We start from the raw sequence: 27,391 nt of genomic DNA on the forward strand, positions 1-27,391 counted from the left end.
TATTTAAATCCACTTAATCTAGAAATATACTTAAAAAGTACAATATTTGTGGAAAAAATCTATGAAAAATTCAATAAATACAAAAAAAAAAATATGAAATGAAATTTTGTTTTTTTTTTTTTGTATTTAGCGAATTTTTTTTTAAAAAAATTACAAATTGTACTTTTTAAGTGTAACAGATTAAGTGGATTTAAAAAGTAATAAAAATTTTAATTAAAATATTAAATACGTTTTCTAAAATAAAATAAAAAACACGGATTGAATTAAGATTATTTTTTTTTATTTATTTAAACTGGGGAAATAAGATTTTTTGGTACTACATGGTTTATACTATAGACTTTATAGTTTGTAGTCAAAATAAAAGGCTTTGGTTTAGCTATAAATGGACATGGGTTAAAATTCCATGCACCACAAAATCTGGCTAGGACCCAATGCTAGGCCCAACTGAAAATGACTAAAGCCCATTACTTTTTTGCAAGTTTATAAGCTTTTGTCCAATTCCAACATGAAGAGACTTGTGGAAAAAAAATTTAAAAATAAACCTGTAAATAAAATGTAAGTTTGATTTTACTTAAAAATTTTAAAATTTTCCTTTTCAAAATGATTCACTCAAAATTCTTGTGGTATAGTGAAGGAAAATTCTAACTTTCGACCTAATGTTGGTATACATGCAAAAAGAGTTGTAAAATGTGTAATAAAAATATATTTTAAAATTTGAACTTTTTGTTAACATTGTTTGCTACTTAACGAATGGCGAATCAGCGGTCGTTAGCAAGACATTTTAATAAATTAGAAAAAAAAATTAAAGTTTGAAACATACTCTTTAAATTATTATGGTATTTTTTAGAAACTTGGCTTTGAGCAGGGATTTATAAGGTTTCCAAATCCAACAAAATTCTAAATACTAGAAGAAAGCCCTATGTTTCCAACAACGGGCAAAAAAATGATTTGAAAGGGAACAATGAGCGCTTGTCAATATAACCTTTATTTCTTACTTAGGTGGTGTTTGGTTTTCTTTTTAGGCTAAATAAGTACAAAAAAAAAAAAAAAAAAAAATTAAAAAATCACAAAATGACAAAATAAGCAAAAAGACAAAAAAAAAAAAATACACCATTTCAAAGCCAAAAAGTCAAAAAAACCAAACAAAAATACTAAACGACTAAAAAAATCTCAGACTAAAAAAGTCAAAAAAATTAAAAAGCTAACTAAAAAAGTCATTGCTAAACGAAGGCTTACTATGGTCGGGATCCTTCCCTCCCTAGGTGCTCGGCATTGCGTAAAGTGAAGAAATTCCCATCAAGGTGAAACTTAAGCAATGAAAAAGGGGGCCAATACTTGAACTAGAGGGGTGACCAGTTAGTTCACCAATCTCCTAATCCAAGCACAGCCTAAAGTTTTTGTTTTCTATTATTCTTTACAAAAACAAGAGAGAGCTTCGCATATAATAAACTGTCATACACATACATTAAAATTAGTTTAATATCCAAAAGAAAAAGACTCTAAACTCCTTTTCAAGAGGGAATGTTGCTTTAACTTTTTAAAGTTAACCAAGCATGGTATTGATACTCATGTAATCAAGTGGATGCAGTGTTCATTGCCCTAAAAATTCTCTCTCTCTCTCTCTCTCTCTCTCTCTCTCATTCAAAGCACAAAGCACCAAAGATTGTGTAGGATTTAATTATTCTAAATAATATAGAGGGGGGAAAAAGAACAGATTCATCTATACTGCTTTGTTGTTCCAAATAAGAAAAAAAAAAAACAAAAACAAAAGAAACAGAAAGATATGAGAGTACTGAAGAGCAAATACAAACCAAAAACAATTACACCGATGGGAAGAACTTGTTGAGGTTTAAGGGCAGCCTATAGAACTCTTCGCTCCTCGTGTCAGTCTTGAATGACCGGAACCTGTCCCACCAATGCATTCCCCTGTCCTTCCTAGTCGAGCTGTCTCTCCGGTGCAATGTGACATCTAGGAACATTGCCAACAAGCCAGCAATGAATGGCTCTGATGACAAAGGCACATTGATCATATCATTGAACTGCCAAAATCGCAAGTCATGATCTTAGGTAGGGGGAAAATCAAGATAGAGAGTAATTCTAACGTAGGAATATGATAATCGTGTTTGATATCTCATCGAAATGGTACATTGAAACATGAGCCCAAAAGTGGCACGAAAACATGGCCCCCCATTTCTTACGGGAAGGAAGTAGGCCCTGAGAAACCCCCAAATGAAAAAAAGGGGCCTCCGGTGATTCTACAGCCTCGAAATGGTGTGATGAAATCTGTGCTCAACCGTGTCCAAAAACTGAAAAAATATATATTTATATATATATATATTCTGAAAACAATTCTTTTTTAAGAATACCAAAAAGTGAATTTTGAATTTTCCAAAAATATAGCACAAAAATAAAAACCAGGAGAGTTTTTAACTTTTTATAGCTTTTGTTTTCAAGAACTCACAAAACAAAAAATAAAAAACACAAACACAACTAAACAGGCCAGATAAGTTCGAGGGAAATACCCATCTTGCTCTGGTGTGGACAGGACCATAACCATTAACAGATGTGTACTCGTTGAAATACTGTGGAATTGATAAGCCCATGAAAATTGAGAATCCGAGTACAAACTTTGTTCTGAAGCTGTTCAAATTGCAAAACTGTAGGAAACTGAGACCTCCAGCACCTGTCCACTCATGGTTTTAAGGAAATAAAATTTGTTGCACTTTAATAGATTCATTCAAAAAAAAAAAAAAGAAGCCGACATCATGGCTTGTAAAACTTACCTACGTAGGCAAAGAAAAGACAATACAAAGCTGCAACAATTGGAGGTGGAATTGAAGCAAAAATAGCTCCAAATTTCCCTGAAAAAGCCATGTATGTTAAACAAATAAACTAAGCTAGGTAGAGAAAGAGAACTACTCAAATTTTGTGCATTTTTTGGAATTCCTGGGATGTGAATAAGTTACCAAGTATGGAAAAGAATATCATGAAACCAGCAGAAATCTGAACTACTCTTCTGCTGCCAACACGTGTCAATGCGAGCAAACCGGCATTTTCACTGTTGAGGAAACAAACAAGGTTCTCAAGTTAATCTACTATAGGAATTCACTACGTGACGGATACAATTTTCCTGTTAGGTAGTGTTTCCCTTTTCTTTTTCATCTTTTGCGTTTTTGGAAACAAAAACGACAAAAGTTTGAAAATGCTAATCATTTTCATTTTTGTATGATGAGAACAGTTTCCAAGAAATCAACACAACTCTTTAGTTTTTTCCTATAAAATTGGTTGTTTTTAGAACATTTTTCCTAGAACAGTTTTCGAGAACAGTTTGCCAAACAAGTGTTTAAATTTCAAAAAATGTAAAGAGAAAACAGAAAAGGAAAACAAAACAAAACAGGCAAAATGTTTCCAAGTACATTGGTTTTCTGTACAAGAATCTTACACGGATACTGATGATCCATTCCCAGTTCCAAATATTCCGGAGAACAATATGCCCACTCCCTAGAACAGGAAAAGCGAAAGAAAAGATAATCAAATTAGAACCTATGTAGGAAGGTAAGAATTACCCAGTATTGTAATTAATATTCTTGGTGAGAAAAATTGAACAAAGTTTACAAAACTGCAACAAATTAAAGGTGAAAACCTACCGAATATTTTCTTTTAATGTTTTAATGCCGGTATTAGGAAGTGTTAACAAGGCAAAAATAGAGGATGAGCAATCGTTAGTCCAATTACCTGCCAACCAACACCGCGACTGAGAACAGAAGGTGGCACTGGAGTTGCACCAGCATAACTCGACACAGCATAGAAGGCACCAGTAGACTGTAAAAAATGTAAAATTATGTACGAAAAGAGTAAAACTTCATTCACATCACTGAAAAACTACCACCTCTGAAGAGGTGAAAAATGCCCGTATGAACTTTGATAAAAGATTTCATTCCCATAACTAAAAATTCTACCCCTAGACTAACAGCACGAAAAGAGATTGGATAAAGAATAGAAATCTTCACTAGAAAATGACTAGTATATGAAGTTATGAGAAGCAATCCAAACATTCAATTATGTACTCGGGCTGTATTTTACAATCACAGGAGTAAAAGCCTGTCAACAAACCTCTACAAGAGCAACAAATGAAGCCGCCATCATAGCGAAAGCTTCTCCAGCATCAAATGTGGGAGCTCCCCATTGAAATGGATATGGAACACTTATCCTGCACCCAACATGCACTACAAAATTAAAAAATGAACAAAAACGATACCCCACCACATCCTCCCAACCTAGGAGAATATCTTAAATTAACTGTAATTCATGTCTACATAAAACATCGTAAAGGAGATGCTAATCTCTGAATCTGAATTAAAGAGAAAAAAATTAATTACCATGGAGCAGCGCCTATAATTCCTGCACGGTCTGTTCGGCAACTTGTTTGAGTTTTTGTTGGTGTGTTCTTATACGCACCGCCCACAGTGAGTAGGTGAGCATAGATCCAAACAATAGCAATTGAGAATATAACAGCAAAGCGATCAAAGATTTGTTTATCTCCTTTCATTAAATGAGGTATATACTGCATAAAAAGCATTGACAGCATTAACAATAGCACATGAGTTGAGATCACATGTGACAGTTCAAAAAAACTTGCTGATGACAGTACAAAACACCAAATTGAAAGTAAGACCATCACCTGTGAAAATATTACTAGAAAGATAAGCTGGGGCAGTCCAATTTCCACGCATCTCGTAAGCTTCACATTCGAATGCAAAAATCAAAAACCAACAATGATAAACATGCAATAATGAAGAGAAAAGGTAATAGACTGAGGGTCTTGTCAATGTGTGCCCTACTAAACTTTGTTCATTCAAAAGGAATCACATAGATGCATACCAGAGGAAAACCAAACTCATATAGCCCAAAGCCAGACAGGGCTACCAAAGGAACAACAGATAGAGGACACACGAACCTACAAAAAAAATAAAAAATAAAAACCATAAAGTATCTGAGATAATTACCAGGACATTACATGAAACCATGATAAGAAGATTCCGTAAGTGGGTTTTGATTGTTTCTTGGTCCAATTTAGCTATGATATGACATTTTATGAATTGGGCAATTACTAGAATTTCATATGAAGGTTTTGACCAACCTGGCAACATTACGCCAAAGGCCACTAAAACCGATGACAATCTGAAGAGTTGACGCAACAATAAGGGCTCCCTGGATACCTCGCATTATTTTCTCAAATTTCTGCAAAATCATCACAGAAAAATATCAAACTTGCGTAAATGTAATAAACATGAAGTAATATGTGGAAGTCAATGGGACTTATCAAGCAACCTCCTGAGGATTTAAAATGTCATTATATCGACCAGCCAAGATAATCGAAAGTGTTGTAGGCACAAAGGTGTAAGACCCTCCAATCACAGCAGGTAATCGGGTTCCAAAAAATGTCTGAGTCAATGTGTTCAAGCCAGCAACAAACAGCAGTGTCTGAATCACCTTCGCTTTCTCTACCTGATTAGGCCAACAATTGATTACCAATTCGATTGATGAAAAACAGCTAATTATTTGAACCGAAATCCATTACAACAAAAAATGAAATTTGAAGAATTGTTTGTGGAACTGCTGTTGTTATTGTCAAAAGTCTTACATTTCCTCCTCCCATCTGGGGAACCAGATTGGAGGGAATCAGAACCGTTGTGCCAAGCATCACAAGATAGTGCTGGAACCCAAGTAGTATGGCCTCAGCTGCATTCAAAAACAAACCCACAATTCAGAAAAAAAAAAAAAAAAAAAAAAAAAAAAAAAAAAAACACAAATAAATAAATAAAATAAAATTACTGATGAAAGACAAATAGAGGTTCAAGAACAAAACCCAGAAAAAGGCAAATAGGCTTTTACTAAATTTTACTGATGAAAGACAAATGCGGGCTCAAGAATTATTACAAAAAAATTTTAAAAAAAATTGAATATATTGATTGTATTCAATAGGGTTTTACAAGCCTACCAATGGCAGCAAAAAACATACGAGATTTTCTCCATGAAGAGAAACAAAACTAATAAATAGGTTAGTTACAATTCACTTAGGCACTTATACAGAATACGGGTTCCAAAGAATTGAATGTATAAATATACACACATGTACATGTCAATAAAACAGGGGAATGAAACAAACACAACCCACAAATCATAAAGGTTTTGTGGGTTAGTTTCAAATGAGATTCATAGTTGAACAAAATGTATATAAAAGCTATGAAACCAGTGATTTCAAGAAGGGAATGTGTAGATACAACTATATATATGTAAAAAAAATTTGAAAGAGAAAATGAGAGAAACTGACGCCAAGGGGGAGGACTGGTAATGCAGAAAGATATGTTGGGAAGCTGGTCTTTGACTGGATGTGGCTGCAACTCGTCCTGCTTTGGCGGCGGCGCAGCTCCTCCTCCACCACCACCGGCGGCCATGGTTTTTTCTCGTCCCCTGTTTTTTTCTTCCTTTCTCTCTCAGTACCCAAAACTCTGCACAAAACCCAAATCCCAAATCTCTGAAGATGAATATCTGTATTAAGAATTTGTCACTAAAAACCAGAAAATCTCACTCCCCAAAAAACATCCTTACCACCCTAACATTCTCAGCTGTATTGTAAGAAGAATGTATTTATTTGCTGTAGGTATGTATTAATGAGCTATATGAGCCAAAATGATGAGGAGTGGAACTTTTCTCAGAAGTTTATTGAAGAAGCAATGGAGAGCAATGATGTAGGGATGTATCACTACCCAAAGCCCACTTCTAGAAAATCAAGAGAAGCAAAAGAAAAAGGGCAAAAGCAAATACAAACCAAAAAAGAGAGAATAATAATCTTACAATTATCACATTTTTTTATTGTATTTTATTTATAATTTTCCTTTTATGATTCAATATAAAACTTGTATAATAAGTTCTTTCTTTATTTATTTTTAATACAATGCTGATACATGGAATGAATAAGATACGAAATAAATAAAAAATAAGAATCTACAAGTATAATATTTATGCAAAATTTTTATATAAAACGATCTGGTTGTTTTTTAGTCTTTCACTTTAAACCGGAACACTAAGTTATGATTAAAAATAAGTATAAAAAAAATTACATATTTATAAATTATGTTTTATAAAGCAAAATACCCCTATCCTATGTGCCTCTAGTCCTTCAAAAGAATCTCTTTATTAACAAGTTAATTAATTATTTGGGTTCTACACTATACACTCTGCACCTTCTTTTTCTTCTCTCAAGTAAAGATAAAGTTCAAAGGCATCTCTACTTTCACCTTTGTCAATCTTTTTACTTCTACACACTTCAAAATATATGCTCTGACTTTTTACTATAGTCCGACCGTTATTGAGACTTTTTTTTTTTTTTTGGTAAACGTTATTGAGACTTTTGCATCGGTTAAATACGTAATGCCTGAAACTAATTTTGATTAGTTAATTCGATTAATTCATTGATTATACAAACACGTCAATATATATATATATATATATGTTGTATATGCTAATTTAGGTACTCTGCTTTCGTACTTCCAAGTAATCAATGGAAACAGAGAGAAAATAGTGTAATTTTATTGCCATTTGTTGTTTCTCACTATGTACAAATATTTGATACAATGAGGTTTTTATAAAAAAGTTTTAAAGAGAGAGAAACTAAAGGATAATCGACACAGCCCATCCTCTTTGTCCTTTGGTTTCTTGCAAGACAATTCAAATATGTTGTGCGCCTTTTTTTTTTTTTTTTTTTTCATCATTAAATTTACAAAACGTTTTTGGAAAGACAATTAACAACCTAATTTTATATATAATATATTTGAGGGTTATTTTTTGGTTAATTTAACCAGGTTAAATTAGCTATGTTTAGAAATAATTTTTGATTTTTTTTTGGTTTAAATGTGATGTGATGGTTGTGAAAGAAAAAGTAAAATAATTATGATTTAAATTTGACATTTTATTAGCCTATTTTAGAGTTTATATGATCCTACTTTTCTCCTTTTCTATACTTGAATTACAAAAGTGTAATTATGTAGAATTACACATTTTCATCTTACTCCATCGACAAAATATATGGTTGAATGAATATTTTATTTTTATGGCGAGCAAATTTAAAATTGTAGAGTCAAATTTAAAATATGAGTATATAATAAAATGAATAATTTTAATAAAGTATAATAGCTCAATTTTGAGAATGGGGATCCAAAGCGACATCCAGTTGAGAGATTAATGCTGTGTTTGGTTGGGGGATTTGGGGAGAGATTTGGAAAGGGAAAGGGAAAAAGTGTGTGAAACTATGTGAAATGTAAGTATATTTTTTTCACATTTCACCTACTTTTTCCATTTCCCTTTCCAAATCCCTCCTCAAATCCCTCAACCAAACACAGCATAAGGAGGAGTTCAAAGACAAAATAGGTGGAAATAATCACTAGCTAGGTCACCCACCCAAGAAACGCAAGTTGGAGAAGTTATTTAGTGATTTAGGAGCATTATTTCATATTATATAAATCATGACATTTGTTATGTTATCGCCTTACAAGAGATAAAAAGTCTTGAAACTTACTATTTTAACCAATAAAATACATATTGGAACACCATTTGAATTTGTCCTGAAGCAAACTATAACTTCTCCTCTGAGCATATGCAGAGGGCATCATTTACCTTCTCTAAAGTGGAAAAAGAAGGATGCTCTCTCCTATTTAACGATAGTTTAGGAATAAAGGAATAATAAAAATAAGGATAAATTATAAATATAGGAAATAAAATAGACAAAATAAATAAATAAATAAAATAAATGATAAGTTTTTTTTTTAAGGTCCCTAGTATTAAGATTTTATAACACAAAGGATATTTAATATTTTCATAATATCTAAGATCCTTCAAATTGATCCAAATAAACTTCATCCAACAAATTTCTCTGAACTTTCCAAAGAAATTTTATCCACAGAAATTCTTTCCAACCCAAATAAATTCTCTGTTTCTCTCCAGAGAAATTTCGATTTTGTTGAAAAAATCACTAATGCAGAGAAAATCCAATACCAGAGAAATTTAAACAACCAGAGACTTACTAGAGAAATTCTCTGTTTCTCTCCAGAGAAATTTCAATTTTGTTAAAAAAATCGCTAATGCAAAGAAAATCCAATGTCAGGACCATAAATGCAATAAGAACAACCAATTTGGAGTTGAAAAGTACAAATCAAACCCAGAGAAATTCTCTGTTTCTCTCTAGAGAAATTTTGATTTTGTTGAAAAAAATTGCTAATGCAGAGAAAATCCAATACCAAAGAAATTTGAACAACCAGAGACCTACAAGAGAAATTCTCTGTTTCTCTCTACAGAAATTTCGATTTTATTGAAAAAATCGCTGATGTAGACAAAATTCAAAGTCTAAACCATAAATACAATAAGAACAATCAATTTGGAGTTGAAAAGTACAAAGCAAACAAAGAGAAATTCCCTGTTTCTCTCCAGAGAAATTTCAATTTTGTTGAAAAAATCGCTAATGCAAAGGAAATCCAATACCAGAGAAATTTGAACAAAGCAAAGACCTTCACATAAGTCTTCTCCTAGTTCTATCCCTGGCTAAAAACCGAAGTCCACAAACGGAGTCTGCTCACTCACTCTCTTTTGATGAATTGCAATAGAATTACAACATAACAAATATGCTCCAACAAACACACTCAATTAAGCATTCTCATCAATTGTCTACCAAAAAAAAAGTCCATAATTTGAGCAAAAAAAACAGACCTTACCATTGATGACATCGTCAGCGAACTTGCACACAGCTTCAAGCATGTTCTCAATCTACAACCACAGGATAGACTTTAGAGCAAGCTTAGGGTTTCAAAGCCAATAATGCCCAACCATTTGCCCCTCATTAGGATTCGCAATCGATCCATTTTCAAGCTCTTCCGTGGCTTTGAAAGCCGCTTGAAACTTGGGCTCCATCTCCTCCACGAACTCGTTTGTGAATCTGATTTGGCTCACATCCAAATACAACCCCAAATCCTTGTGTTAATAGAGCTAGTCAACGTATCTTTGCCACAGCTCTCTCGGATTTTTCAACAACCCTTTCTTCTTCTCCTTCAACAAGCCATCGCTAGCCCTTGACAAGCTCGCTAAGATGTCTCGAGCTACGGATTAAGAAGAGAGAGTTGAAGCTTGATCGATTCCAGTGTCTTGAAGGTGAAAAAAAGGGAGAATGCGATTTCGACTCTGAATTTGGTTTTGGATTTGGGTTTGGATTTCGATTTCGATTCCGATTCCGATTAGTTTTTAGAAAAAAGATTTTAGGAGGTTTGGATTTATAGAGAGAGAGAGAGAGAGAGACGAAATAGGGAAGACAGAGAGAGAAATGAGATTTGGTTTGAGAGAGTCAAATTTTTCTATAATATATAGGTGTAGAGTTGAGGGACGTTAGACATTATAAAATAATATTTTGGATCTCTCCCATTACTAAAAATAGAAGAGGGACCTTAGACTAATTTTTCTTAAATTATAAATACACTTTTTAAAGTTTATTTAAAAAGATAAATCGTTAATAAGTCTTAATAGTTAGACTTAATTCTCATCAAGTATTATTGAAAATAAGTCCTAGTAAAATTGACGTTAAAAATAATTTTTTTGTAACGATTTTTACATATGATGCTAAAAATTGACAATTAGTGACTTTTTTTTGTTATGATATTTATAAATTGTTGATAAAACTTACAACTGGCCTCATTTGAAAATATGCTATTTTAGTAATTTTTTAACTTTTTATGACAAAATGTGCAAAAAAAAGAGAGAATGATGTGATAATTTATAATGATTTTTTAGCTTTCTGAGTAAAATATATAATTGACAAACGAGACCTTAGAGAGACTTTTCTGTGATGAATTTTTAAAACTATCACTGGAAATTGAAAATTAATGACTTTTTTGTGATATTTTTTTAAACTGTCGCTAAAACTTATATTTAATGATATTTTTGTGACAAAATTTTTAAACTGTCGCTAAAAATTAAAAATTTGTGACATTTTTTAATACTGTTTGATGAAAAACTCCATCAATTATCATGAAACCTATTAGATAATAAGTCCACCTATTAGCAGTGGCAAAGCTAAGAAATTAAATCATGAGGGGCATTTATTAATTACAGCTTTTTTTATTTTTATTTTTTTCAAAACCAACAATAAGGAGATAATAATAATTTTTGAATTAATATTAAGTACAAAAAATTAAATAAATTGTTACAAAAGTATTTCACATAAAATTTTACAATTAACTTCGAGTAAAATCGAAAAAAAAAAGTATTGCATGTAACTAATGTATCATGGACAATGTAAAAATGTCATATATTTAAGTCATAAAATAAATTATATAATGGTCAGATAAATCAAATTTTTACAAAATTTGAGTAAAAATTTCATATAATAGTGATATCACGTCATTGTTGATATATGATATTACCAACCAATAGTAAAGTAACATATGAAGAGTGAACTCCACATGCAAATATAACTAACACTCTAGTAATTTTTACATATATGTAGTTAGATTAGTTATATTTTCATATCAATAATGATGGATATTAACTTTATATTGAGATTTTTTCACGAAATTTTCATACATAAAAATATAATTTGTTGTCGTCACTTTATTTTCGATAAAACAATCACTATTGTTTTCATAAATTTAAAAATGACCTTGATATTTTATTCTAAATATTATTTTTGTTCAAAATTTTATTTATATATATATATGTAAAAAAAAAAATGAAAACCCCACGGGGCATGTGACCCCCTTAGTTCCCATGTGGCTTCGCCATTGCTTGTTAGTGAGGCTGCAAACGAACCGAGCCGAGCCGAGCTTTGCTGAGCTCGAGCTCAGCTCGTTTACTTATCGAGCTCATTTATTGAGTTCGAGCTCGGCTCGATAAGGAACTGGGCCCGAGCTCGGCTCGGCTCGTTAATTTTAATAAAACTCGAGCTCGGCTCTATAAATTTTTTTTAATATTATTTATACTATTTAAATATTATTTAAATATAAATATTTAAATAAAAAATATTATTTATATTATTTAATATATATAAAATGTATTTATATTATTATTTATATATATATTTATATATTTTTAATATATAAATAATGTATTTATATATTATTTAATATATAAATAATATATGTATTATATAATTTAAATAAAAATAAACGAGCCGAGTCTAACGAGCCGAACACATGCGAGCTCGAGCTCAGCTCGTTTACTAAACGAGCCGAGCCCTTAACAAGCCGAGCCGATCTTGTTCACGAACAGCTCGGTTCATTTGCAGCCCTACTTGTTAGAATCTACATGTAAGTCCCCTTATTTAAAATATATCCTCTGTGATTTTAGAAATTATAAATACTCTCTTATCAGAATATTTTATTTAACAAAATTAACAGAAAAAAAATTTAACTACTCTCCTATACAACAATAAAATTGTCTAAACTGTTAATTAAAATATATTTTTAATATAATTAAAATGATTAATTGACTTAATGATTTATTACTTAAAGAGGTTATTTGTTATGTGATTAAAAACTTAAAGAAACATGATATAATTTTCATAATTACAAGGACAATCTATAAATTAAGTAAATCTAATAAATGTATTTATAAATGAGGTAATTAGTTTTTTATTTGATAAGATGTTAATTCGATATATAGGGGCACTTTGGGAAGAGGTTAAAAAAGCCAATTTTTTGATTTTTTTTAGCTTTTTTATCAAAAAGAATCTAGTTTTTTGCCAAAAAAGTTATTAAAAAAATCAAAAAATTAATTTTTTACCAACTTTCCAAAACATCACTTATGAGCTTTGCTAAAGTTATAAATTAAATTATTAATTATTTTATCAATTACTAACATGTGTAAAACCTACACATATGAGTTCTGCACACATGGAAATAGTTAATAAAATAATTGATAATTTAATTTATACTTTTGTATTTTTAAAAAAATTTATTATGTGATATGTTAGCATTCTATTAATAACAAATTTATTAAATTTGTTAATCTTTTTAAGGTATGTTAACATGTGTTGGGGCACACATTAGCAAAAGTTTACAAAGTATATAAGCAATGTGATTATTTGAACATTATTAATTAGCGTCCGGATCCTCTAGAGTAAAAACCCTCAAGTGATCTCTAGAGTGATTCATCCAACGGTGGAAATTAAATCTCACCAAAACGACATCGTTTTGGTGAGTAATTTGGAAAAAAAAAAAAAAAAAGGAAGAAGAAGAAGCCAGCCATTGTTCCACTGCTGATCTCTACTTTGTTGGTGGTTGTTTCTCGTTCCTCTTCCTCCTCCTCCGCCGCTGCCTAGTAAGAAGAAGCCAGCCATTGTTCCACCTTTAAACCTGTCCCAAACCTCAGTTGTGACTGACAATCCATAGCAGAAGCCAAACTACTACCTAGATTCCAACCCAGTGGTGAAATGGGTGTTCTTCAATTTTGAATTTTTTTTTAATTCTCTCTCTCTCTCTCTGAAGAGATTGCTAATTGTTGATGATGGTGGTGGGGATTATTGCAGCTTTTTTCTCGGAGATTTTTTGGGACAGGAAAACCCTCAAGTGATCTCTTGATATACAGTTCCTTCAAAAGTGAGAATTGTTAGCTAAGTTGGAGGCGAGAAGAGGAGCGGCGGCTGGCCGGCGGCATGAGAAGGAAAGAAGAAGGAAGAGGAAGAAGAGAGAGAGGTGGAAAGGGGCCAGATTAATTGCTTTTCATTTTATGTTTCAAACAAAAATAAATTGAGTCATCAATTTGTTTGACATCAAACCCAAATTTGAAAAATTGAAATCAAATCCACGGAAAAATGAAAAGCTTGGTGGCAAACTCTTGGTTTCCTGCTCAACCCCTCCTTTCTCTCATCCTCCTCCTCTTCCTCTTCCTCCTCCTCCCTCTCTCACTTACAGTTTCGTTTTAAAACTGAAACTGAAACTGAAATTGAAACTGAAGGAAGATTTTTTTTTTTTTTTTAATTTCATTAAGAGGAATTGATCTCAGCCCTTGGTTACTCAAGTGGGACAGGTGTCGCACCACATTGAACCACTCTAGATATCACTTCAAGGAAAAAAAACTTTAGAAGATCCGAACGCTATTAATTAAGGTAGTGTCTACCAACACGTGTTGTTCACTGGTCCAAACTTTTTTGCAGTGTACTATGAGTCTGTGACATGTCGGACGTCAAAGCTCACAGTCCGCAACTGGGAAGAATTTGATGCCCCATTATTGTTATATAGTTTCTTTTAAGTTATCTGAGCTTCGTTTGGATGTAAGTTAAATTTTTTTGATTTTTTAATTATTTTAGTTTGGAATTAAAAAAAATTATTTAGGATAAGTTTTTTTGACATTTTTAACTTTTATGGAAAAAAAAATGATTATGATTTAAATATAACATTTTACTTTATTAATTTTTTAAATTATTTTATCTTTTGTGAGTATTTTAACCTGGTAGCCCCTCTAACTTTCTTGCCAAACGAGTGCTTAGAATTTGCTAAGTGCATTTTTTGTGACTTTTTACAAACAAAAAAATGCATAAAAAAATAAAAAATATAATACAATCCAAATAAATGCACTTGTTTAGTGCATTTCCAAACAAAGCCTCAGTCTTTCGATAATATTTTTAAAGTATCATGTTAAATTATTTATGTAATATTTTTAATAATTGAGTGCGTGCACCACACGTTCAGTAAATTATTGTGCGTGCACTAAATTATTATGGGAGTTTTGAAAAGTTGGCAAAAAGTTAATTTTTTAATTTTTTTAGTTTATTTATCTTTTTATAAGTAAGTTATGTGAGAGGTGATGTGACTTAAAATTGATAAAAAATTGGAAGCTGACTTTTTACCAGCTTCTCAAAAGACTTTTATATATCATCAAAATATTTTATTAAAAATGTTCACTTTTTATAGGGTGCTTTTAACATCTAATAGGGGTGTTTGTTTGGGCTTTTTGAGTCAACTTATAACTTTTAGCTTCAAAAAAATTATTTTGGACTGTTTGGTTAAATTTATTTCAAACAACTTCTTATTCTAATAGCTTATTTTAACTCAAAAAAGCTGATTCTGAGAAGGTACTCACCCTTTGCTTTTGATTATCAACTTCTGTTGTGGAAATAATTTACGGTTATACTCTTAGATTTTTTTATTTTTTATTTTTTTAAAAATAGAAAAAGACCCAAAGGAACTGTGGATTATTGTTATTATTTTTTATGAGAAATGTAGACAAGTAGTGAATAACAAAAAATAAAAATTAATTGAAAAAGTTGCTTCACAGCTTATTTAACAAATACTACTTAGTAACTTAAATCTATAATCCAATAATTGCATCAAATAGATTAATAATTTCTGATTAAAGTCATAATCTATAATCTATTTTAACAATTACACTAAACGGAACCAATGTGTCATTCAATAAATCTTACCCTATATGCCTCATACCAATATATTAGTGACAAGATATCGGTATTGACCCTAAACCCTAAATTTAGCAATATTGCTTGTATTTTGATCAAAGATGTTGATCTCACATAAAAAGATCAGTTTGGCACATGGGTCATGCTTCAACCCCAATGGGCTAAATCCCAAAATTTCTGATTCAATTTTAGGTCCCACTGCAGTTTGGAGCCAATTATTTTGAAGTTATGGGGAAAAATAAAGTGAAAAAGATGAATAAATAGAAAGAAGTCAAGAATGGAAAAAGTGACACCAATTTACCAAACCCAGAAGGAAGTGACCCCATGTAGAGCGATGGCCGGCGTTGACTTGCATTAGTGCTATGTATTACAAGTTTTCCGTTTATTTTTAGAGGTAAAATAGAAAAGATTAATAGTGAATGAATTAATAGTGAAGGGATTAAGTAAAATTGTATTTATTTTGATGATAATTATTAGTGTAGGAATTGTTAAATTATTTTTATATAAAATAATAAAACAAATAAAAAAATATAAAAAATTAAACATTAATATTTTTAAAAAAATTCCTAATATATAAAAAATAAAAAAAATAAAAAACTTTCTAATCCCCTCACTATTTTTCTAATACCGTCTCTACCTCCTCCTTCCCAATCCCCTTTCCAAGGCCTTTACTAATATCAAGAGATTATAAGTCCCCTCCACATCTCTCAAACAAACGGGGCCTTTGTGAGTTTGTCTCAAAATATTTGGTACAAATTATTTTTATAATTTATAAAATAAAATAATTAACACAAATTAAAAAAAAAAATTGATTATTGAAAAATAAGGATAGAGACGTTTTCAAGACCAAAATTGGGAAGAATACTTGAACCATTTACCTCGTATTGAGGCGAAATTGTTCTAGTCCACTGAGCTATAGCTCCAATTGAAAGATTATCATCTTTTTACAAATAGAAATTTATATTCCATTTGTTTCAGCAAAAAATATTTTACGAAATCCATTATGATATTCTTAGAAAATATTTTCCTATGTTCGATTGCAACCTTGAAATTAATCTGATAGTGATTGTATTAGTTTTGGTGGTGGTGGTTGTGGTGTATGCAATGGCGACAGTGGTTGTAGTAGTAGACATGTTAGAGATGGTAGCGGTGACAATACTAGTATGGTGGCATCAACAACACTTCAAAAATAATTTTCACATTTTAAAAGTGAAAAATATTTTTTGTCCAAATAACCTAATTTTCCATGGACTTTGGTTTTCTATGTATCAAACACCAAAAAATGCGAATTTCTACCAAACCAAACACAGCACTTTAAACCATTTTGAATTAGTTTAAGCTCACACTTTCTGTAATGTAGGGTTGCATCTGATTTTCAAGCCTAAGGATTTCTCCAGTCCAGTGATAAAAGGGTTACTGAAGTCCGAGTGAGAAACACACCCACACTTTTCACATTCAAAACAGCAAATTTCTGTACTTGCAAGAATACTGAGAATACAAAGAGAAAACAAACAAACAGCTTCAGACAAGCTCAATCTAAACAGATTTGAAACATACAACTTCAGACAAGCTCAATCAGTAGACCATCTTTATTAAACTAAAACAAATCAGAAACCACTGAATCTAAGGCGGTGTATAGTTAGCTCCTTTCATACCGAAGTATGTTAGATAAGGTTGCATGAAATTTAGCATTCTTTTTTTAGGTACAACGGAAAATGGAAATTTAGCATTCAAAGAACTTTAAAAAAGCAATATTGCAACAAATATGTTGAGCCAAGTGACTGTAGTGAGCCAAACTTGAACAAGTCATCAACAAAACATGAAACAAGAATGCTACTGACAAGCTTAATAAGGCTCTTGGCAAAGTCCTAGATTAATCAAAGATCAAATACAGAAAGTTTGAAGAATGTCAAACATAGGTCATCATTCTCTAGCTCCATTAAAGTCCATAGTCAATTCTGTTTTTGTTTGAATTTGGCATAGTCAACACTTCTATAGATTCTCCAATCAAATCAAAAGCCCAAAAACATTCCATGGACAAGAAAATAGTGAGGAAACAAAAAAGTTGCTCGTCTTTTGAGGTTCAGGGTGAAACTAAATTACCCTCAAAAGTAGCAACGGTAAACCTTTAATTTAGATGGACAATGCACAAATCCAAATTGAAATAAATTTTACTTTCATCAAAGTAATGCTTCAAATTCCAGCAACAAACCATAAAAAGTGTATGCCTCATTGAATATGGTATGGACCTAGAAGTTCAATATTAATCAATAAAGAAAACTCTAAGAACACAGAATTGAAACAAAGAAACAATCACAAATGTGGGGCAAAGGGGTGGGATCAATTACTTTTTCCCACTGTAACAACAGCAAAATCAATTAAGAATCTTCAGTACCCCAAATATTCCCTTGCTCAGTAGTTCAATTTAAAAGCAGTCAAAGAATGCAATTCAAATATTGCTGCTTCCAGTAAGCAAATGAAGCAATCAGAAGACAATTACATACCCACTAATTTTGTTTCTCTGGGAATCAGATTTCATTTCTGTTGTTTAGGTCTCTCAGCACTTATAGGTCAAAATATATTGTCCAAACCTCTATGTCAGCTCAACAAAAGTCAGGTCCGAATTCATTAGTAGTGTGCATGAGATGTTAACCAATTCGAGTTGCAATACCATAGTTAACTAACCCCTCCCTCCAAACAGAAAAATAAATAAAACATAAACACAAAATAGAATTAAGATAATGCAGATGGAATATTAGCCCTCTGAAGTAGGTGCAGTACCAAAGATTATGAAAGGAAAGGGAGGTACTTATTTGATTCTTCTTCACCTTCTAAAATAGAGCTACTATGATCGAAGAATGTAGGTTTTTCAATTTTTACCTATCCTCTTTCAACTTCAAACAGTTTTTGGGCCTATCAACCTATGATTTGTCCAGTTCAGCAGACAGCAAGAAATAATTTCCTCCGGTCTCCAATCATCAAGGAAAGTAACATTAAGCAATATCTTCTTCAAACATGTCACAAACAAATGTTTCCACTCTAAAATATCAGACAATGGCATAGGAAGAACAACACTGGAAGACCGAGAATAATCCAACTCTAGCTTCTTATAATTGAATGTTGATACCTAGTTGACTTGTTCAAGATAAAATCATCTACCTGACAGTACTCAATAATGATGTAAAATCCAACAAAATGGGTGATCCACCAAGGGCCTTATCCTCCATTGGAGCATAGGTCACCGTGTATTTTGTTGATATCCAGAGTCACATTCTTCTTTGTTTTCCTCATGTGATCACCTCGTCTCCAACTGCATCCAGAACACAGCTTGTGTTATTGTTGCATTAGTTGGCTTTCAATGCACATGACCAAATCATCTTAGAATACTTTCCTTCATCTTGTCCTCAATCTATTCTACTTCTAACACCGCATGTAATTGTTCCTGTACCTATATTGTCCCAACATCATTGTTTCACATACCTTCATTTCCTAAACATGTTACACACTGTCCAGCTTCTCATTTCCGCATAAAACGGAAGTTGAGGAAATGTCACTCCTTTGTGGAGTGTTTGAATTCTTTGTATGTGTTTCCTTGTTTACTCTTGTTCACGTAAGTGTACGAGACTTTTGGACCATTGTATATTTAAGGTGATATCTGTATATTTAAACAAACAACGCAATCGCTTGATTTATAGTCGCTTATGGTTGGGAGTTTCCTCATCTCTCTAACAATTGTTCTCACTCTAGGTATATGTTTCCTCTTCCTAACCAAAAACTAGAGTTGTCTTAGATAATATGATAACCTCTAGAATTCGAAGAGGAATTGACAAAAGAAAAACAATTAACATAAGAAAAGTACAAGCCTTCACTACTAACCTACACTTGTTGGTCTTGCATCAATTTAAACAACCTCTACTTCTTCCCGCATTCTACTTTTAAAACCAAAGTGTAAGGACAACCAAAAAGAATCATGGCATAAAGCTATTAATCTCTTTCAAGCAAATTGGATGAATGATGGAGTATCCACCACCTCTCAATCTCCTCCCATCGACTTTAATGGACTCCGTTGTTTACTCCAAAAAAATAATAATAATAAATATTTTTTTTCCCTTCCATTTGAAACATACCTTATTCATTTTTTATCATCAAAAGAGGGCTATGAGCATCTTATCACATCCTTGAATTTGAAAAAGTGACAACTCCATAAATTTAGATTGATTTTATTGGAATAATAGTTCATATACGTCCAATAGGATTATTTCTGTAATTTGCAGGTCGACAACCAGAATTTTAGTTCATTCTGTAATTTACATGTCCATTCACTCTGATTAGGCAAGCCACCAAGATTATTACAAAAAGAACAGCTCATTAATTTGCAAATGGCAGCCATGAAATTTGAAATATACAACCACACCACAAGTAAAATTGTACCTGATCTTTATATAACCCAAAACAACCGCCTTAATGAACTCAACTTGGTAGCAAAATATGACTAAAATATCAGCTAGAGGCAGTACAACAAAGAATGGTCCACACAATATATGGAAATCAAAATTCTTCATTAATCTAAGCTTAAAATTTCTGACAATGGACAATATATATTTTCCTGTGTTGTTATTTGGTACAAGCAAAATAGCCATCATCTTCATCAGTAATACCTCACAGCAGTAACACTCAAAAGCGCTTTTCCCTTGAATCTTACTATGCAAAGGTGAAACCATCACTGACTACCACCCCGAGTTTGCATCTTCTTCCTTACACGTTCAAGCTAAATAGCAGTAGGGAGAAAAAAGAAGAAGAAGAAGAAGAGGAAGAAGAAGAAGATATAAATGCATTGGAAAAATAAATAAAAAAATATGTTATCAAACTTTCATCATAATCAAATTCTACTATCTCTAGAGTGTCTTACCACTTTCCTCACTCGGATGTTGGCAGCAGGAGTTCCTCCAGTAACAGATTCGGGAAGATATGGACTACCAACACGCACTTCATTCATCACAACAATGACAGTCTTTTCCCAGCGCACTGGAAGGCTGATCACAGACCATCAATTGCAGAAACATAGTTACTTATCACGGGAGACCATAACTTTTTGCAGAATTACAAATTAGATCTGGAGGCTACAAGGTATATCACAAAGAAACATTCAGGACACAACTTTAATGCAATTAAGATGAACCCAGCAGTTTCGTTAAATGATGAAGAACTAGGAAGCAGTCATCTCCACTTATCAAGGCATAACCATCCAAGTAAAACTTAACTAAGCTCTTTCAGTAGTAAAATTCCAATGGTTCATGTCTAAATTTAACTCAGATTTAGCAGGTTCTATTCATTTTCAAGTTTATGAAATTATAAAATTAATTTCAGAAAAAGATGGGAGCTAAATCGAGAAGCCCTCTCTATACTAGTAACCTAATGCCTTACTAAGTTGCAGGTGCTGTTTAGGTTAAAAGCCATAGTGCTACTGATACCTAAAGCAGTGAACAGATACTTACTACAGGCCAAGTGGCTAGGAAGAAATGTAAAGAATGAGAGTTGTTGAACTATGGCATTGAACCTCTTAATAGGATTTGACTCTGTACATGAAGCACGGACACGGGACACAGCAATTTCTAAAAAATAGGGTCGTGGACATGGCAGGGGACACGGCAAATTTTTTAATTTTTTTATTTTAATACACATTAATTATTTTATTTATTTATTATATTTTTTAAATAATGTGTTTCAATTAATTTTTTATTTTATTTTACATACATGTGTTTATTTTATTTATTTTTATTAATATGTATAAGTATATATTATCTTATAATATGAATTATTTATTATCTTATAAGTATATTATATGTTATATAATATACAACTATTATTTAATATATAATAATAATAGTTATTATATAATAGTTATATATATATATATATGAATCAAGAAGATCGATGAGACGAGAGAGAGAGAGAGAGAGAGAGAGAGAGAGAGAGTGATCGATCGCGATCGTGATCGTGATCGCGAGGGAGAGAGAAAAAGCTCTGAGAAGGTGAAGACAAGAGAGAAAGCTCTGAGAAGTCGAAGGGCTCTGGATCGTCGAAGGGGGCTATAGCTAGTCGAAGTGGATTGGATTGTCGAAGTTGAAGGGCTATCGCTAATCGAAATAGACTGGATGGAGGTCGATTGGCTCGAGATCGATGTCATGCGAGAGCCAGAGAGAGGGCGAGGCTTACGATGGAAGTCGACCAAATTGAAGTCGCCGACTAGGTTTGTACACCTTTTCTCTTTCGTTTACTCTTCACACACGCACACCGACCGTGTCCCATGGCGTGTCCAGATTTGGACACGTGTGTCCCCCTCATGTCCCTTGCAAAAAAATAAATTAAATTAAGGGGACACGCCAAATGTACATGTCCCTGTGTCCCCGCCGTGTCTCCGTATCCGACACTGCCACGACTTCCATTTTGGCGTGTCCATGCTTCATAGCTCTGTATCATTGAAGGACTTAGTGTTGGTCACACAAGAAAGATAGCTTTGGTGAATAAAGAGTATTTCCAACTCTATCTTATCTATTATCATCACAAAAATTAAGTGCCATGCCAATGGCCTTGTGGCATGAGTGCAGCACTTAGGTGCTTGCAAGGGTGAAGTTGGGGATTCAACTCCTCCACAGTGCTAATCTAACAAATAACATCTGACATTCATTGATCAAAAATAAAAATTATTCAGTGCCACAAACTTTTTTTCTTTCAAAATCACAAAAAGAAAATAGAGGCAAAAGATACCAAAGCAATACTGTATCAAGAAAACTTGTCTTCTTGTAGTCAGATCCCCAAGTTTTTGGAATGATCCAAATTCCACTTGAGCATCCAAATAAAAAGGATTGAGGACATCACACCATTAACATCCCACAATTTCAATTGCATATGTGAAAAGTTTGAACAACATGAATAAAGATGCAACAAGAACAGGGGAGACTTGAAACCCATACATGGGCTTAAATTATATGATCTATGATAAATCAAATCAAAGAACCCAAATCAAGCATCATTATAAAAAGATATTTACAGTGTCTAGAGAACAGGTGGGGCAGGGATTTCTTGACTTGACAGGGAACAATACTAACTACTGCATAGAATTGACAACATAAAACGGTAATTCCAATAAAAGAAAGTATAAATCTTGATGGTCTTTTAAATAGTATGATTCACTGAGAATAAACAACATCATATGCACTAAATTGAGTAATTAAAATATTGAAGCTCAAAGAAATCAAATGGGCATTAGACAAAACAACAAATAAAGAAAAGGGGAAAAGGAATTACGTCTTAGACAATGCGTCGAATACGTCCTGGGCTTGTTCAGTAACACCCACACCAATCCTCTCAGCTTCTGTCTCTGCTTGCCTGCAATTTCATTCCAACACATCAATCAAACCCAACACAAAACGATTACAAAGAAAATAATCAAGAAAATCAAGAAGTGAGCCTTTTGGGTCACCTAATCGCAGACTCTTCACGAGCTTGGAGGATATTGAGATCGATGTCCCATTTCTTGAAATCAAAAGGGTCTTCAGCTCGACCCAAGTAAGTAATATCCCTTATGAAATTGCACTTCAAAAGCCTAATGTTTCGCGGTCCCGATACCGATTGAATGCCCTCTTGTGCCGATCAAACACACCCACAGAGTGTTAAAGAATTCAAATTGGCAGTGCATACATAGATAATTCGACAATTGATTCAAGGGTTTAAGCAAGGAATCAGATATGTAAAGTGAGAGAGAGAGAGAGAGAGAGAGAGAAGGATATGAAAAACAAGTATGTTGGAGTGTGGATCGAAGGACATGACTTGGCCTTCGAGCTCTTCTCCAAGTGTGGTTTTGATTGAGAGAATGCATCCCACTGTTATTTCGTCGCCTCCGCCGATGATCGAATCCATGGCGCTGTCTCTCGCTCTGTGTTTACTCAATCACAACTGTTCTGTGCTTGGTAAGTAAGAACATGTGCAACCCTTACTCGCTTTTTATTTTTTCTTACTTTTTTTTAAATCAAATTTTGAGTTAAAATTTGCCTAAAAGCTTTAGAGACCCAGCATTAGGGGTGAGCAGCGGATATATCGATCTGTCAAAATCGATCGAATCAAATCGATCCGTTGAATTTTGGACGGATGTGTGATGACGAGCGGACGATTGCTGATTGATTTTCTCCAATCCGTCAATCTGGCGGACGGATGGCGGATTTGAGATTCCTTTGGCCACAACTGAACCGTCAAACCGCCAGCACCCCTAATAATTTATAAAACTTTGTGTTTTTAGTTTGTTTAAATATTCTGTTTGTGTTTTCAATTAAAAAAGAGTTTAAATATTCTGTTGAAAAAAAGTTTTCAACTTGAATATTTTTTTTGAATTGAAAAAAATAAATATATTATTTATCTATATTTTTTAGTTTTTAAATCTATCTCTAAAAATAATAAATAATAAATAGAAAATATGATATATGCTGGTTGATTTTTGTTTTCAAAAACAGATATAGATGTAACAATACAGAGACATACAATCTCTACTACTGCTATATTTATGGTTTTGGTGGTTTGAATTGTTTTTATATTTTAAGAACCACAGATTGTAATACTTTATGTGGATGAGGCATGCGGTGATTATGATATTCTAAAGTTTGAAACTTTCTTACTTTAGATGAGGCATACAATGATTGTAATATTTTTTTAAGTCATTGATTGTAATACTTTCTTTTTTTTTTCTTTTTTTTTTTGGGAAGTGCAAAGTTGAATTATGTTGAAAATTTATAAACTTTTAAACCACCAAACCGATTCGCATCCATCCGCCAAACCGCCAATCCGCTCAATCCACATCCGCCGGATTGGCGGACGGATGCGGATTGATTTTCTCCAATCTGCCAATCTGGCGGACGAATGGCGAATTAGAGGTTTCGTGGCCGCAACTGACCCGCGCCCACCCCTACCCAGCATTGAAATGGAAATTTTTAATTTTCATCAAATCACCAAACGAACAAACCGATCCATCATCCGATATACCTGTAATATTGAAAATATCTTTAATTTGATGAAAAATTAAAGACATCTTTAATTTAATATAGGTTTGAAGTTATAGTTGGAGTTTCATGAAAAAAAAAAAAAAAGAAGTAAAGATGGTCTAAGAATTGTACTTTTAAAATTTTTATGTGGGTTGTGGATCTTATAATTAAAATATATATATATATATATATAATTTTAATTTTTTAAATTATAACTTTAAAAAATTGTCATAACTAAATACAATATGAGAAATAACTAAAGAACTCATGAGGTATAATTAAAATAATGTCTGTTACGATCCAAATCCGCCTCTATAGATTTAGGGGTGTTTTGGGAAATTCGTAAAAAACTGGCTTTTGACTTTTTACCAAGCTTTTTGACTTTTTTGAAAGTGATTTGGGAAGTTGATAAAAAGCTGGCTTTTTTGATTTTTGATTTAATATTTTTTAAAAGTGTCACATCACTCTAAAATAACCAAAATATCCTTACTTTTTGATTTTTGAATTAATTAATTACAATGTTCCAAAGGGTAGTTTGGTAAATGGCTGAGTTGCTTTTTTGGGTCTTCCCAAATGGGATTTTTAGCGTTTTTGCATGGTTTGGCATTTTTGATGAATTCACAAAACACAGCTTTTTGTTTAAGTTGCCAAAACGGCACTTAGCGTCCTAACCAACTAGTAATCCGTGATTACTAAAGGCCAGTTTAACAATAATGACAATAATACAATATAAATGGACTAGCGAAAGCTAATCAATAATAACATACATCGTCCAACGAGCTGTGAAAACCTAAATAGAAATAAACTTTTATATACATAATTATATACACAAACACTTATGTCCATAAAACGCATATATACAAGACAAAACAAAAGTTAGGGAATTAAATTCCATTGCCAAAAACAGTTAACAAAACTCAATAAACATTCTTATTTCTTAAACACAATGTTACAAAGGTGAACCTGAATCACCTAATAAGTCCTGACATGCAATAGTTCGAAACCTCGCAATGAGGCACAGTAGTTGGCTTGACAAAAACAGGTTTCGAGTCGACGCCGCTAATTCTAATCCGGTGCTCGATCACCTACATATATATAATAAATAATGAGTTAGAGTCCAGTGAATAATAACAACTGTATAAAGGGGTTAGAATGATGTCTTTACAATAATTAAAACAGTCAATTCATCAATAGATCAATTTCTCAATCAATGTGTTATATCTTATCAATCATTTCGATTCATAATAGTCATACGTGATACATCCAATAGCAAAACAATCAATAGGTTTTAAAGACCGAACAATCATTTGATGGTCATCAGTACAATAACAATAGTTCCAAGAATTAGAACTGACAAAGATCTCTTTAACAATAATAATAACAATAGCAATAATAATATGCTATAGATGCCACGAGTGCAGTTCAGAAAATAGGACAATCATCCATCAATAAATATTATCATTTCAGTAAAACAATACATTCATATCAATCAGAAAATAATTAGAATGGAACATAACTTTACAATAGTGTCACTCACAGTAGGCTCCCTGAAACACGTGCTAAAGATACACTAAAGATGTGGCATCCAACCTAACAAACAAATTCAAGCACAACAATTCAATACACGGTTCAATCGTTCAGTCAGTTCTATTCAGTTTATTGTTTACTTGATTAGTTTCTATTCGTTGTTCACTCGTTCGGTTCGTTCTTTCGTTCTCTATTTCATTCGTGTTCATGAGATGCAAATGCATATGAAAAACACTTTAAAACTATGCAAACAGTAGCCCAGAAAGTAGAAAAATGGAGCGAAAACAAATCAGGGGCCTGACCAAAACCGCACGTGCTAGATGCCCAATCCGCACGTGCGAATCCAAGCAGCCTGCACACCAATTTTCAATCCTGTTTTCTGCACATGTAGCACCCTAGGCCGCACGTGCGGTTCTAGGTTTGTTTGGTTCAAAAATTTGCCTCATTTTTGAAGTCTCAAATTTTCAATTCCAACTCCATTTTCATGTAATTCAAGACCCAAAACCTTTCATGAACATATTGAACTTCACATATTTAGCTTTAAACAAAGTTATAACTTCAAATCAAAACTAAATTTTTCATGCAAAAGGTTCAAGTTTTATAGTGTTATGAAAGTTCATAGAACTTGTATAGTTTGAGCTTCAAATCTTCAAGACCCATGGCATTTCCTCTCAATTTTGGACACTCATGTAAGAAAACAAATATATGATCATGGATTTCATGAAATTTATGCCATGCAAGGATCAAACTTTTGAGTTTCAAGTAGAAAATTATGAAATCATACATATATGAGTTCTAAGTCCAACACTTTGAAGATTTTTTATAAAACCATGCAAGAAATTATGTTCTTCAATCTCATAGCTCAAGAAATCTTTTTGAAAACTTTAGAATCCATGAAGTTCATGCAAGAAATTACATGGTATAACAAGAATGTCATGAGTTCATGCCATGCATCTAGGAATTCAACTGTCTTTGACTTTCTATGACAAAATACATGTAAGAGACCAAAGTACTTCCATAAATTCAACACTAGAACACATTATATTCAAGAATTGAGAGTCAAAAGCTTACCTAGAGTCTTGAATTACTGTTGTTCTAGCTTATTCTGGATGAACTCAAGCAAAACCTTGAAAGTCACCTTCAATCTCTACATTTTCTCTCTCTAAAATGGAGTATGTAGATTTTCTTTCTAAAGGATAAAGTTGAGCTCAAAAGATAAGCTTAAAGCTCGTATATGTATATATATATATATATATATCTATTCCCAAGCTTATTACAATAATGAGATCCAAACATAACTTAATGAATCAGACGAAATTAATTTTTAATTAAACTTCCCAAATGGTTCTAAAATTTCCTATTATCATATACATGTACT

The 27,391-nt window shown here is 32.4% G+C and overlaps 2 protein-coding genes across 6 annotated transcripts; both read right to left on the reverse strand.

The window, feature by feature from the left end:
* Window positions 1-1,663: 1,663 nt before the first annotated feature.
* Window positions 1,664-6,862, reverse strand: LOC114322654 (nucleobase-ascorbate transporter 6). 2 transcript variants are annotated; one of them, XM_028270003.2, is made up of 15 exons: window positions 6,613-6,833; window positions 6,335-6,512; window positions 5,645-5,742; window positions 5,332-5,508; window positions 5,141-5,241; window positions 4,882-4,957; window positions 4,682-4,741; window positions 4,380-4,564; window positions 4,114-4,210; window positions 3,736-3,822; window positions 3,443-3,501; window positions 2,967-3,058; window positions 2,784-2,861; window positions 2,523-2,683; window positions 1,664-2,039 (listed from the first exon to the last, which is right to left on the reverse strand). In XM_028270003.2, exons 2-15 carry the CDS (start codon window positions 6,456-6,458, stop codon window positions 1,821-1,823), a joined length of 1,614 nt encoding a protein of 537 aa, XP_028125804.1. In that variant the 5' UTR covers window positions 6,459-6,512; window positions 6,613-6,833; the 3' UTR covers window positions 1,664-1,820. The 2 variants fall into 2 exon arrangements, with proteins under 2 accessions (XP_028125804.1, XP_028125805.1); XM_028270004.2 differs by having other exon boundaries at window positions 6,335-6,862.
* Window positions 6,863-18,412: 11,550 nt separating this feature from the next.
* LOC114322653 (uncharacterized) lies at window positions 18,413-23,464 on the reverse strand. 4 transcript variants are annotated; one of them, XM_082871365.1, is made up of 5 exons: window positions 23,244-23,457; window positions 22,938-23,099; window positions 22,763-22,843; window positions 20,364-20,487; window positions 18,413-18,764 (listed from the first exon to the last, which is right to left on the reverse strand). In XM_082871365.1, the coding sequence occupies exons 1-5, from the start codon at window positions 23,372-23,374 to the stop codon at window positions 18,750-18,752; spliced, it is 513 nt and encodes a 170-aa protein (XP_082727491.1). In that variant the 5' UTR covers window positions 23,375-23,457; the 3' UTR covers window positions 18,413-18,749. The 4 variants fall into 4 exon arrangements, with proteins under 4 accessions (XP_082727491.1, XP_082727492.1, XP_082727490.1 ...); XM_082871364.1 differs by lacking the exon at window positions 18,413-18,764 and adding an exon at window positions 19,873-20,208 and having other exon boundaries at window positions 23,244-23,458; XM_082871363.1 differs by lacking the exon at window positions 18,413-18,764 and adding an exon at window positions 19,873-20,222 and having other exon boundaries at window positions 23,244-23,454.
* Window positions 23,465-27,391: the final 3,927 nt, after the last annotated feature.

The sequence above is a fragment of the Camellia sinensis genome, chromosome 5 (assembly GCF_055761805.1).
Source record: "Camellia sinensis isolate YWXY chromosome 5, ASM5576180v1, whole genome shotgun sequence".
NCBI classification, from domain to species: domain Eukaryota; kingdom Viridiplantae; phylum Streptophyta; class Magnoliopsida; order Ericales; family Theaceae; genus Camellia; species Camellia sinensis.

Excerpts from the sequence above, each read along its gene's own strand:
- LOC114322654 (XM_028270004.2), bottom strand. The coding sequence starts at position 6,458 with ATGGCCGCCGGTGGTGGTGGAGGAGGAGCTGCGCCGCCGCCAAAGCAG. Across the intron at positions 4,742-4,881 it reads ATGAGTTTGGTTTTCCTCTG|CTTACGAGATGCGTGGAAAT; the intron begins GTATGCATCTAT and ends TCGAATGTGAAG. Across the intron at positions 4,565-4,681 it reads TTCTAGTAATATTTTCACAG|TATATACCTCATTTAATGAA; the intron begins GTGATGGTCTTA and ends CTTTTTATGCAG.
- LOC114322653 (XM_082871363.1), bottom strand. The coding sequence starts at position 23,374 with ATGGATTCGATCATCGGCGGAGGCGACGAAATAACAGTGGGATGCATT. Across the intron at positions 23,100-23,243 it reads TCCAACATACTTGTTTTTCA|AGAGGGCATTCAATCGGTAT; the intron begins TATCCTTCTCTC and ends TTGATCGGCACA. Across the intron at positions 20,488-22,762 it reads TTCGACGCATTGTCTAAGAC|CCTTCCAGTGCGCTGGGAAA; the intron begins GTAATTCCTTTT and ends GTCTGTGATCAG.